The sequence below is a fragment of the Actinia tenebrosa genome, unplaced genomic scaffold, assembly GCF_029948245.1.
Source record: "Actinia tenebrosa isolate PJP-AT-01 unplaced genomic scaffold, QUT_ActTen_1.0 PGA_scaffold7__59_contigs__length_16204524, whole genome shotgun sequence".
Taxonomy (NCBI): Eukaryota; Metazoa; Cnidaria; class Anthozoa; order Actiniaria; family Actiniidae; genus Actinia; species Actinia tenebrosa.
Window position 1 is genome coordinate 14,165,905 of NW_028292584.1, and position 13,374 is coordinate 14,179,278.

Below are 13,374 nucleotides of genomic sequence, written 5' to 3' on the forward strand. Positions count from 1 at the left end.
GCAATGATACAGTATTCATTCATTACTTTCTGGCGACTGAAATACTTTATGACGGCATACTGACGTCAATAAGATGGTTTGTGAATTTTCCAGGAATTGTCACAGGCAGTTCCGTGTTCAGTTGAAAAAACAAACAAACAAACAAACAAACAAACAAACAAACAAACAAATTGATCAGTACTGGTAGATTGATACACGCTACCCTAGTCTGAGGAAGAATTTCACCGTTCGAAATTTATAGAGGATAGGCCAAAGGTGAGAATAGTTAATATTGATGGGGTGAGTCATCACGACTTGCATCTTAAATTAAATGGCGTGTACGTGACCTGGATCAAATTTCTTCCCATGTTTACGATAACATTCTGAAATAACACGAAAATAAAATCAAAAATTTAAGGCAATATTTAAAAACAAAAAAATAATATGCCGGTTCTTTGCGTGACAACCATAGCTCCTACTAAAACAGAGGTAAAAAAAAAACAACAAAAAAACAAACAAACAGAAAAACAAACAAACAAAAAAAATAACACACACATACAGTTTACAAATGTTACAAAAGAACAATCATGGTTCACGGAATTCATCACCAATTTTCACAACAAGCTAGAATCACGGATCACTAAAATAACTTTTCGCACTGCACATCACAAATTTTTTTAAAAAAACATCGCGATTACGATTTCCCTCGAATATCGCGTACAGCCTCTAGCGACCAGCAGCGGGCTGCATTCAAACGATATCGGGTTAAGGGCAAATATGAAAACTGAGGTCCCCGTGAGAAGCGACATATTCCAGCGCTAAATTATTATTTTTTCATCAATCAGTTTATCAAAAAAAAAAAAAATTTATATATACACATATGTGTATATATCTAAAAAAATAATAAAATAAAATAAAAAGAAGCGGGCTATTCGTATCCAGCGCCACACGTATATGGAATACCTATCACTAGGTGGCTGGATAGAGCATTAGTTTCCAATTATCAGGGCATTCAAAAAACACAAAAATACTACAAAGGGATTTAATTGTATGGGTTCTCTGTGGTATTTACCTAAAAAAGCGCAGAGTATTATGGGGAATAAAATGATCAGTAAAATGGGCCTCCTGTGTTGAAAAAGGACAACTGATAACGACACCCTCTGTGCTATATCGAAACCTTTCTTTTTCATCCAAACTTTAAGGTATAAACAATGTCTTTACAAGCTATCAAGTATAGTAGAGGAAGTCTTGAAGTCCTGAACCAACTTCTCCTGCCAAATGAATCGAAATATGATAAGATTTGTAAAGTTGAAGATGGATGGAGTGCGATACGATCCATGAAGGTAAACAACAAAGTCAGAAGATTATTACATAAGCTTAACTTTATTCGTACCACATGCAGTAAGATCAGGTTATTTTCTTTCGTGTTCGTGTTTTTCTTTATACCAAGATAATTAAGCTTACTTTGTTGTGATTCTAGTTAAATGTTCATTCGATTCTGCAAGTTAAGTGTGCCATGCACGTGAAGTTTCAGCTTATGACTTATGTCAAGATTCTTTAATATTTTGTTATTTAAATTTATGATTATTACTTATACACTATTTCCTATACACTGTGTTATCGTTATCGTCTTAGTTTGAACAATTTTGAACTATTATCGAGTGATTCCCAGCTTCACCTTAGCTTGTTTATAGAGGCTTTGCACTATCACGTGCCGGGGCCATAATACAGTGCAGACAACAATAAAATCCCTTTGCTCTTGGGAATTGAATTCTTTCTCATGTAAAACGATTGTATTGTTCCTGCCATCTAACATGGCTGCCATCATGTGATGGTGCAAAGCCTCTATTGTAAAAATGCAATGTGCTTCAGATTGCTTAGAGTACCCCCATCTGGATTGTGATTTTTTTACCCCTCCCCCCTTAAGAAATGAAGGGTCCATTAACAGAGACTTTTTTGTATCAGGTGCGAGGTGCTCCTGCAATTGCTATTGTTGGTGCCTTAAGTCTAGCAGTTGAAATCTTCCCAATGACTTTCAAGACATTTGAGGACTTGTCATCTTTTGTCAGGGAAAAGCTTGAATATTTGAAAACAGCAAGACCCACAGCTGTGAACATGACTGAGGCAGCAATGAGTTTGAACAAGTTTTTGGCAAATATGCCAGACAATACTGAACCAGAGAAAGCCAAGCTTAACTTGCTTGAAAAAATTGAATCAATGCTGTCAAAAGATATTGCGGATAATAAAGCAATAGGAAAGCATGGAGCTTGCCATATGATTGAAAATATTGAAAGCAAAGAAAAGTTAAGGATTTTGACACATTGCAACACTGGTTCCTTGGCGACTGCTGGATACGGAACGGCATTAGGTGTGATAAGGAAACTACATGAAATTGACAAGCTGGACCATGTATTTTGCACTGAAACACGTCCCTACAATCAAGGCTCCCGCCTCACTGCATATGAATTGGTCTTTGAAGAAATTCCAGCTACACTCATAGCTGATTCTATGGTTTCCATGGCAATGAAGCTTAAGGACATCAGTGCTGTTGTGGTAGGAGCAGACAGAGTGGTTGCTAATGGAGATACAGCTAATAAGATTGGTACTTATCAACTGGCCATATCAGGTTTGTTTATATAATAATAATATAATAATAAATTGGAGGTTCTTATATATCACATTATTCAATCATATACATTGTCTCAATGAATTTTTCAATTATTTGACGACCAGTGGAGGACTATAAGGGCTGCATATTATGCTGTACTATTCACAAATCAAATTTAAGTTTATATAATATATTAACACTGTATTTTTGCTTTTCTTTTTAGCAAAATTTCATTCAATTCCTTTCTATGTGGCTGCACCAACCACGTCTATTGATCTCACACTTAACAGTGGCAAGGAAATAGAGATTGAAGAAAGGGTGGCTAAAGAGTTAACTCTCTTCCAGGGTATTAGCATTGCTCCACATAACGTCAATTGCTGGAATCCTGCATTTGATGTCACAAATTCTGAGTTAATAACTGGTGGTATTATTACAGAATTTGGTGTTTTCTCTCCGTATGACCTTAAGGCCAAAATCAGTAATTTAAGCCACAAAAAATAGAAATTGAAGTGTTAGGGAAAAGTCTTCCACGGTTGATGTTTCAAACTACAATTTCTAAATTGATCCTATGGTTTCCATGGCAATGTAATTGAAGAACATGTTTCAGAACTGTTGCGTTGAGAGCAGAGTGGCTCCATGCATACAAATGACGATACAGCCAAGCTAGCTATAGCTATATCAGGTTTGTTCAGGGTTCGTGCTAACCTTTTTTAAATCCTTGAAAAGCCCTGGAATTCAAAACCCATTTTTAAGTGCACTTGAAAAGCCCTTGAAAATAGCAAAGTTGCTGGATACTCCTGGAATATTCCTTGAATTTGTTACAGTTCCTTGTAACTTATTATGATCAGCTACTTTTTTTTGACAATTCCTTTTTGTTATTTCGATTGTAACTTCAGGTCACTTACAGTATGTATTTGCTATTTTCCATCATTTTAATCAATCATATCGAGTTTCAAAACCTTTGTTTATGTAAAATTTAAATAAAAGTCATTAATATATGTGTTAGTTGTTCCTATAAATTGTTAAGACGAAATTCCCAAACAAAATCGTAATTTTTTGACCTCGAAAAGTCCTTGAATTTAGTGTTGGAGATGTAGCACAAACCCTATTTGTTTTTCAAAATCTCATCAATGATTCGTGAAGGAAACACAATAGAAATCATAACCATGAAGGAGGTTTTATATCTGATATAGATTCATCTTCATTTGCATAAACTTTAACTTGGATTTTCTCTATCAAACTTGGTTCATTTCGTGAAGAATTCAGTACAATATGAGAACATACATCATCAGTTTTCGAAGCCGTTCAATAAACTCGCAGATCATGTTTTATCAGGTCTAAAAACACTTGGCTACGCCTCATGTTTTTAAATCCTGATAAAACACTCCTGTAAGTTTATTAAACAGTACATAACATGAAATCCCACATACCTTTATTAATAGCAATAATTGCATAGCAGGCTTATAAACAACTTGCAGCATTATTAATTATTCTGTGGCAATTAAAAGCATATTACATCAAATTATATTGAGAAAGATGTTTTTTTTTAGTACAGCTTAGTAACTTATATGACAAAGGCATATTAACTAGGAGTGTGTTAAAGTTCAATTAGCCCTCCCACCTCCCTTAACTTATCTGCTTAATTATGTAGGTAAAATATTAACCCCTTTGGCCAAAAGATCTGTTGAATATTGAATATCAAAAGTGCAGATAAGTAACATGTAATCCACTGTAAATTTAATTTTAAGTGTTCTTTTCCTGTGACTTCATATTATAATGTATATATAATGTATACAGACAAGATAACTAGCTAAAAACTAGTGTGAGCTGCGTCAGTGTTTCTAATAAAACAGTAATGATAAAAAGGTCAATCATACACTGTGAAAAGATGAAACAACTGACGTTTCGGACGCTAGTCCTTTAATTGTCGGAGTAAAAGAGAAAGGTAGTAGAAAGGAGTGTTTATATAATAATAATAATAATAATAATAATAATAATAATAATAATAATAATATGATATTAATAATATAATGTATACATATTTGAATGTATAAATCAATAAAAACAAACTGTTTATTAACAAAGAAACATTTGGTATTCTTGTTTCTTTTATTCAGATTCAATTACAATCTTATTTATTTGCTTGGCAATGAGTTATAGGTGACTAGTTATAGTTATACTGTTTAATTTACAGTATCTTAAAAAGCTAATAACAAAATAAAGCTAAATTACATATTTTAATGGTTTATGAAAGTTTTAAATCATTTTTTTCAGTTGGATCATCTTTAACATTACCACTTTTTCTATATGAAGTATGATATTCATGGGAAACAGATTGTTTGATTGCTACTCGCTGATTGAGACAACAGTGACAGGGAAATCGGGAAATCACATAAACTGTTCACAACTCTGTTTGATGGGAAGAAAATCAGGCAATGAGATGAACTGTTTACTATCCTAATTGATGGGAGTTTAACTGTTGCAACTGTTGTCTCAATCAGCACATGGTAATTAAAGTGCCTATGACCCCTAACTCAATGTTTTCAGCATTGATTCTACATGAAGTTAAAAGTTAAATAGTAAAATATTTTTATATGATTTGAGTGATGAATTTTGGGGATATCAAGGTTTATACTTCCAGCATGCTAATAAGTGTGATGTCATACTAGGCATTTGGGTTTATTTGTCATCATTTTTAAATCAAAACACTGATTACAATGAGGAAACAAATTTGCAATAACCTTTTTATAAACCCTGAGTAAGATAACTGTTTTATACAGGATATTTTACTACCCCAGTAAATTTTCGTATATATAATAATGCCTCCTATGACATCACACTCAATAGCATACTGGAAGTATAAACCTTGATATCTCGAAGATGCATCACTCAAATCATATAAAAATATTTTACTATTTAACTTTTAACTTCATGTAGAATCAATGCTGAAAACATTGAGTTAGGGGTCATAGGCACTTTAAAGCAATGGTAATCGAAAACATAAAAATTTTGCTTTTTGACAATACTTAGTTGTTTCTAAAATAATATCCATATTCAAGAACCAATAGATATACAATGTATAACAGACTGTTTAGCCCGGCAGGATACAGCCATCCATCAGTTTTTCCAAAAGTTTGGATCACATGCTAGTTTTCGTTCAAACGACAAATACCATTTCTGTACCACACTCATGGGAATAAAACTTTCGCTAGGATTAGGAGTCATTTGTGTTTGTGTAATTGAAAAGGAACTTGCATAATTCACAAAACTTTCCATCATCTTTTGAGTGAACTGCACAAAAGTGTTCAAGGTAGTTGGAGTGGCATTTGCAACTGGTGTTTGTTGTGCTAGTTGAGTAAGAGGCTCGATGGATATCCCTATTTGAGCCATGGTATGGTCTTGCTGTTGTACGTTTAGTGAAAAAGGATTGCTAACAACATCTTCAGGCTTGGCCTGTCACATAGAGGCAATAACATTAGGTACGTGTATAGATAGACAAACAGACAGACAGACAGACAGCAGCCAGACAGACATCTTTATTTATACAGTAAAAATACAAAAATGTGTTCGTAGCAAGGAGAGGGCAAGTTTTCCATCGTTGTCCCTCAAAGAATAATTATAAATGCTAGAATGATTTACAAACTTGGCATTTAGATAACCAGGAGCTAAGCTATGTACCGATTTGTAGACCATCGTAGCGAAACACATTTGACGTTCGAGTCTAGAGTTTTGGCAATGTGTATGAATTCACTCAACCAAATTTAATCCATACACATCAGTTGTTCACTTAGTTGTCGATAGAGGTAACAGGATTTTTTTTGTGTTGTGATTTTAAGCTTATAAGCATAATGTTTTCCCATTTCAGACAATGCATCATATTTTTTCTTGAGAATAAGTTTCTCTGCTTCATTTGATTCAATTGTATTCAAATGAACAGCCATTAAACAAAGAAATGATACTCTAGAAAATTACATGAGCTCTGAAATAGCCAACATTATACCTAGACTTAAAAAGGTCTACACCTGCCGGCAAAGGAGCCTAAAACTATAATAATATTTTCCTCTAAAGAAAATTACCCACTTCTTCCCCACGGCCTCTGGCACCCAGGGTACCCCATAATGCATAAATCAAAAACGATATTGTATTGATGATTTCAAGAGGTATTACAGTGCAACTACATATACACAACCCAAGGCCACTCAAACAAAATTTTCACAAATCATCTAATCACTCTCAAGTATCTCAACAATAGAATTACAGGACATTTAAGGCTCGGTAAATTTCACTGTTGAAATGTAATGTAAAAATTTAACAAAAACATTTGATATCTTGTAATTGTATTACTATTATCAATGGATACAATAAAGCTTAAAAATATATGTTATTTACTGGCCAGGAGGTCCGGATAGTTTTCAAGACCGAGAGCACAATTCTTCCCTATCCGGACTGACTATAGGACGGTAAATAACTTATTGATTTTTTTCCCTCATATTTTTTACTTCTTTTTGTATTTGTTCTGTTTTGTTGTTTAGAGGCAAAGGATACCAGACCACGACCGCGGGCAGATACATGTACTGACAAAAATTAATACCGTCCCCTCAAACAGCCAATCAGAATGCACGATTTTTTAGGATACTGGACCGGAAAAAAATAATAAAACCTTAAGACTTATGTCGTTAAGATACTAGTGTTTGGATAACTCATCCTTCTCACGGTAGCATGAAATTATAAGATGTTTGATTAATTTGAAAAAGGAGTTTATGATTAAAATTTGTCACTGATAGAGTGCAAATAATATACCTGTGAAATAGTTAGGATGAAATAGGAGATAGTTAGTGCTTAATTAGACAAGACAGGAATTCAGTGAGGTATGACAAGGGCACAGGGCGTTTACTAGAGTAACAACTCAATACGCAAATGAATAGATACGAAAATGTGAAAATGTCAAATTATTCGAAGGAAAAGCATGTACAATAAAATATTGTTTCAGTTTTGTAAGTGTGTTTAAAAATATTTTAAAATGGGCGCCCTTGAGTAGCAAACACGACTTAAGTTTACCCCTCACGGCTCGCCTATTTTAACTAATTAGACTTAGGCAACCAAAGGTTAGTAATTAGTTAGCTAGCTATCTATTTCACAGGTACATTATTTGCACTCTACTGTAATAGTAAAGTTGCAAAGTTTTTTAGAGATTGCTCATAAGCTGACAACGACATGAACTTTTGAAACTGAGCATTTTTGCAAAGAAGTTTGTAATGTATGCCACCAGGCATCGCATGCCCAGTGAGCCTCATTTTCATTTGTTTCACATACATTTCTTTACAGACAATTCACAAAAATTCTTCAATTCAAAAATTTATATCTCATCAGTTTAAGAGCAATCTCTATAAAAGTTTGCAATTTTACTATCATCAGTGTGACAAATTTGTTTGTAAACTCCTGTTTTCAATTAATCAAATAAATATCTTATGTCACTCTAGCATGATCATGATATAGGGTTATTTTGTAAAAAAAAGTTTGAATGACCATGGTTCAAGTAACTCTTCACTTCCCTTTTTCAATATCAAATATTTTATGTCATGCTAGCATGATATAGGGTTATTTTGTAAAAAAAAGTTTGAATGACCATGGATCAAGTAACTCTCTCACTTATTCCCTTTTTCTATTTATCAAATATCTTATGTCACACTAGCATGATATACATGTAGGGTTATTTGTGAGAAAATTGTTTGAATGACTATTGGTTCAAATTACACTCTCACTGTAAAATGTTACATTACCTTGGATATTTTAAATATTGCACTTGGTTTGGCATTTGATATAAATCCAAGAAGCTGCCATGATTGACCTTGAGGACTTGGAAAACAGTAGTACACAGCTCCGCCCATATTGTCTGGGAACGGTACAGCCCCTGTAAGGAATATTACTATATGTTGAATGCTATCAGCATCTGGTAAGTTAAACACAACTTGTGTTGGACCAACTTGTTGAGCATCTGTTTGAACCTGGAAAAATAAATTTCATAATATTAATAACAATGATATATAATATGAACTCCAACCAATCATTATGATGTTCAGTAGCAGAGCATACCCGCAAGAGACTCGACATTGCCCTGACTGAAAAGATGTTGAATAAATAGATTGAGACCGCCATATAGGCTAGTAAACAAACTCTGTTTTAACACAACTTGTTAATTTCTCACTTGCTGATTGGCTAAGAGCCATTGTCGATTACAGGCTAGCCCTGCTTGTGCTGACGTTAGTAGTCACGCTGTTTCAAAGGTTGTAAAAATTTTATAAAGATTGACAGAAATTATCAAAACTTTGAAGTTAGGATCCTTTGCGGATATCATTCTATATATATTCGATAAGCACACACCATAGAAAAAGCTATATTGATTTGTTAAATGTACAATAATGAGTCAATTAGTACAAATAACTATAAAAAATAAGTCTAACTGTGTATGTATTTCCCATGTACTCTTACATAAACTATTATTTTATTCCTATTCTTGGAGTGCATAGCCGCCATGTTGGTTTACGTTGACAAAAGATTCGGTCTTGGAGTCTTGTCATGTCAACCAACATGGCGCAATATTTTGCTTTCCTGTGAACTGAAATCCTTTCACTGTTTTGCCTTTGAAAGTGAGTTGTACTGAGGACCATTTTACGGTTAATAGCAAACCCCAGCTCCTACAAATCACTCGAATAATCTGTATAATAAGCTTACGAGTTCTACATAACATTAAATTCTATACAAGAGAAATGAGCTTAGTTATTGAATCTAGTGTGACATACATAAAGGAATAAACTTACCAATCTTCCACACACAACACAGCCAAACATCGATGCCATTTTACTTTAGTACATCAGATCGATCGCTGTCTTTTTTTTAAACCACGTACAGTAGTCACCTACAGAACATAAATCAAGTCTATCTCAAGAGTGTGACTGATGTTAGATGATGTCAAACATCATCTAACACAGGAAACCCAACCAAAAGTTATTCGCAACACCGCAGACCGGCGAACAACGCAGGCTAGTGCCTGTTTAGCCAGGGAAAATTAGAACAGGAACAGAGAAACCTGGATGAAAAGGAGCTTGATTAAAGTGGAAAAGGTGTATCGCCAATTGATGGTTTTCACGGCGGCCATGTTGGAGGAACTTAACAAAAGAATTGTCGATGAATTCTTTTGTGTCATTATATAATTAACAATGAAATATCTATATTCCTCTATTTCCAAAAATTGATACCTTCACACGTGAAAATAACATGTTGTTTTCACGTGTGAAGATAACACCATTGCGATGGCTATTCAAAAATACACGGAAAGAATTGCCTGAAAAAGCCAAAACATACTTCATTGATAATTATATAATAAACAGAACATGAGGAGCTTTGGTCAAAAAAGTTTAAACTTTGATTGACATAAAGTAGTTTCATGCTACATTTAGCGACACCTTCAAGATGTCGCAGTCAAAAATTGCATTAAAGCATTTTGTTTCATTAAGAATGCACTATACTAATTTCATGTTTCATGTTGTTTTTGTTTTGTCCAGCATTCGACTGTGTGACTAAAGTAGGCTAACGACTCTACGAAGAGCCTGAATGAAATCATATCATAGCAGAAAATTCTAATCAATTTACATCTGGTATGGTTAGGTATTTCACGTTACGATCTCCTAACGAAAAGATATAACTAGCTAAAAACTAGTGTGAGCTGCGTCGGTGTTTCTAATGAAACGGTAATGATGAAAAGGTAAATTATACACCGTGAAAAGATGAAAAAACTTACTGACGTTTCGGACGCTAGTCCTTCGTCGGAGTAAAAGAGAAAGAAGTGGTAGAAAGGAGTGTATATATGATAGAATAAGATAAAAGAAACCAATGAGAGCAAGGTAGGCAAGGAAACAAAAGCAAACAATCAAAAGACAAAAGAAAAGGTTAGTTGAAAGTAAAGCGTTCGTTAATCCCGTTGGGACTAAGAGTGCCCAATAGGTAAATAAGCCGCATTTCTTTGGTCTTGCGACAATCATTGTTGCCGTTAATCAAAGAAAGACCGAAAACAATGAAGTCAGAAAGAGAATGGTTACCTAGATTAAAATGGCGGGAAACTCGTGGGATCGTTATTGCGAATATCATAAAGATGCAAATGCGATCACCAAATATTTCAAGTATCGATCTCCTAATGGTTAGGTATTTCAAGGATCGATCTCCTAATGGTTAGGTATTTCAAAAATCGATCTTCTAATGGTTAGGTATTTCAAGTATCGATCTCCTAATGGTTAGGTATTTCAAGGATCGATCTCCTAATGGTTAGGTATTTCAAGGATCGATCTCCTAATGGTTAGGTATTTCAAGGATAGATCTCCTAATGGTTAGGTATTTCAAGGATCGATCTCCTAATGGTTAGGTATTTCAAGGATCGATCTCCTAATGGTTAGGTATTTCAAGGATCGATCTCCTAATGGTTAGGTATTTCAAGTATCGATCTCCTAATGGTTAGGTATTTCAAGGATCGATCTCCTAATGTTTAGGTATTTCAAGTATCGATCTCCTAATGGTTAGGTATTTCAAGTATCGATCTCCTAATGGTTAGGTATTTCAATTAACGATCTCCTAACGGTTAGGTATTTCAAGGTACGATCTCCTAATGGTTAGGTATTTCAAGCATCGATCTCCTAATGGTTAGGTATTTCAAGTATCGATCTCCTAACGGTTAGGTATTTCAAGTATCGATCTCCTAATGGTTAGGTATTTCAAGTATCGATCTCCTAATGGTTAGGTATTTCAAGGATCGATCTCCTAACGGTTAGGTATTTCAAGGATCGATCTCCTAACGGTTAGGTATTTCAAGGATCGATCTCCTAACGGTTAGGTATTTCAAGTATCGATCTCCTAATGGTTAGGTATTTCAAGGATCGATCTTTTAATGGTTAGGTATTTCAAGTATCGATCTCCTAATGGTTAAGTATTTCAAGTATCGATCTCCTAATGGTTAGTTATTTCAAGGATCGATCTCCTAATGGTTAGGTATTTCAAGTATCGATCTCCTAATGGTTAGTTATTTCAAGTATCGATCTCCTAACGGTTAGTTATTTCAAGTGAAACAATGGTTTTAAGTCGAGGTTGGACTTGATGAATAAAAGAATCAAGTTCAGTCTCGACTTCAAACCATTGTTTTCGTGGTCAGTCAAGCGAATTCGGGATAGGTCTATTGATAATCAAGAATAAGAGGAATTGGGTAACTGGGTAATCACTCTTTCTACAAAGACATGAACAAATTAATAATAATAATAATATGCATATAAAAAGAAAACAAAACAAAACAAAACAAAACAAAACAAAAGTAAAGAAAAGAAAAGAAAAAAAGAGAAAAAAAAAAAAAAAAAAAAAAAAAAAAAAAAAAAAAAAAAAAAAAAAAAAAAAAAAAAAAAAAGAAAGAAAGAAAGAAAATCGATTCCACTTTGCCATACCCCCGAGACATCCGCAGAGCTGAGGCGGCGTATGGACTTCGGACCTAACGGCGATTAAATCCTTCTGCCCTTGGGTGTACGAATTACGCAAGAAAAAGTTCTAGCCGAAGCATCAGGGGAGAGACCAGCCGGCCCCCAGACCATATCGGCTAATCCCTTGCATCTCTGCCACGCACGGAATCGGTTGAAAATATTATGTTAAAAAGTCTAGTCTATCCGGTGCATTGTTTTCGCTGCTATTGTTATGCTGATTAAACGGGAACCGTGGTCCAGTGGAAAAAACTTGGGCTTCCACATCATGATATCGAGTCAAGTCCGGTCGAACGAAGTTAGTACCTGGATGGGTGACCTGAAACTTATACCTACTGGAATAGTATTAAAAAAAATTTTTTTTTTTTTTTTGTAATTTTCTTTCAAAGATTTCTAGTATTTCAACAAAAATAAACTTTTACTAAAATACTTATCTTCAAAATGAACAAATTAAAACTCTAAAAATTCCCTTAGTAAAGTATTTTTTTATTCGAGCAAGGTATTGAGCTTAAGTAGACTTAATTAAACCCAATTAAACAGCAGAGGGAAAAAGGAAAATATCAAGATCGAAGACAATGAGCTACTTAGGAAATGAAATTTGTTATGTCTGGCAGAGGCTGCGGTCATTGCTTTTCTCATTACTATATAACATTACATTAAACCTAAAGTTTCTCAAAGACTTACTTCTTGACCGTTTCCCCCAAAAGTACATTTTGGTTTCAATAGTTTGTACCGGTTATCCACCCTGAAAGTTTGAAATGTCCAGAATAACTCTTAACACCCCCCCTTACAGTCACTCAAAAAAAACAAAAAAAAACAAAAACAAAAAAAAAACAAAAAAAAACGATCCCCCCTAAGCAAGGCTTGTAGCTTCTTTCAAAAATTGTGCATCCGCCCCCATTTTTCTGACAAAAATGTGCCCATCCCCTTCTTTCTCCTACCAAGATTTTCCCGATCCCCCCGCCATACATTATGAACGCAGCCTTAGGTCTGTTTGCGTGTGTGTATATATTTAGATATATAACAGGAGGAATAATCCCATGGCTTGAATAGAGCTCATTCTGCAGATTCACCATCGCTAGCGTACTAATCAACTCTAATCAAACGGCTTGAGATTGTAAACATATGTTAACCAAAAACATAGTTCAACATCAAAAGCGAAAAAAGACCTGATAACAATAGGTTTCCTAACCATTCCCCTCTATTAACTATGCCGAAAATCGGTCTTTTCATAAGGTTTGAAGAGCGTTAAAAACTAGTGCTTATAAAAAAACGTAC

General features: G+C 34.4%; 2 protein-coding genes across 2 annotated transcripts; one reads left to right on the plus strand and one right to left on the minus strand.

Moving 5' to 3' along the window:
- The first annotated feature begins 1,114 nt into the window (after positions 1-1,114).
- Positions 1,115-4,677, plus strand: LOC116305503 (methylthioribose-1-phosphate isomerase). The gene is made up of 3 exons (XM_031715435.2): positions 1,115-1,322; positions 1,945-2,605; positions 2,811-4,677. Exons 1-3 carry the CDS (start codon positions 1,191-1,193, stop codon positions 3,086-3,088), a joined length of 1,071 nt encoding a protein of 356 aa, XP_031571295.2. The 5' UTR covers positions 1,115-1,190; the 3' UTR covers positions 3,089-4,677.
- LOC116305505 (protein Hikeshi) lies at positions 4,678-9,559 on the minus strand. The gene is made up of 3 exons (XM_031715438.2): positions 9,406-9,559; positions 8,368-8,592; positions 4,678-6,040 (listed from the first exon to the last, which is right to left on the minus strand). Exons 1-3 carry the CDS (start codon positions 9,442-9,444, stop codon positions 5,705-5,707), a joined length of 600 nt encoding a protein of 199 aa, XP_031571298.1. The 5' UTR covers positions 9,445-9,559; the 3' UTR covers positions 4,678-5,704.
- Positions 9,560-13,374: the final 3,815 nt, after the last annotated feature.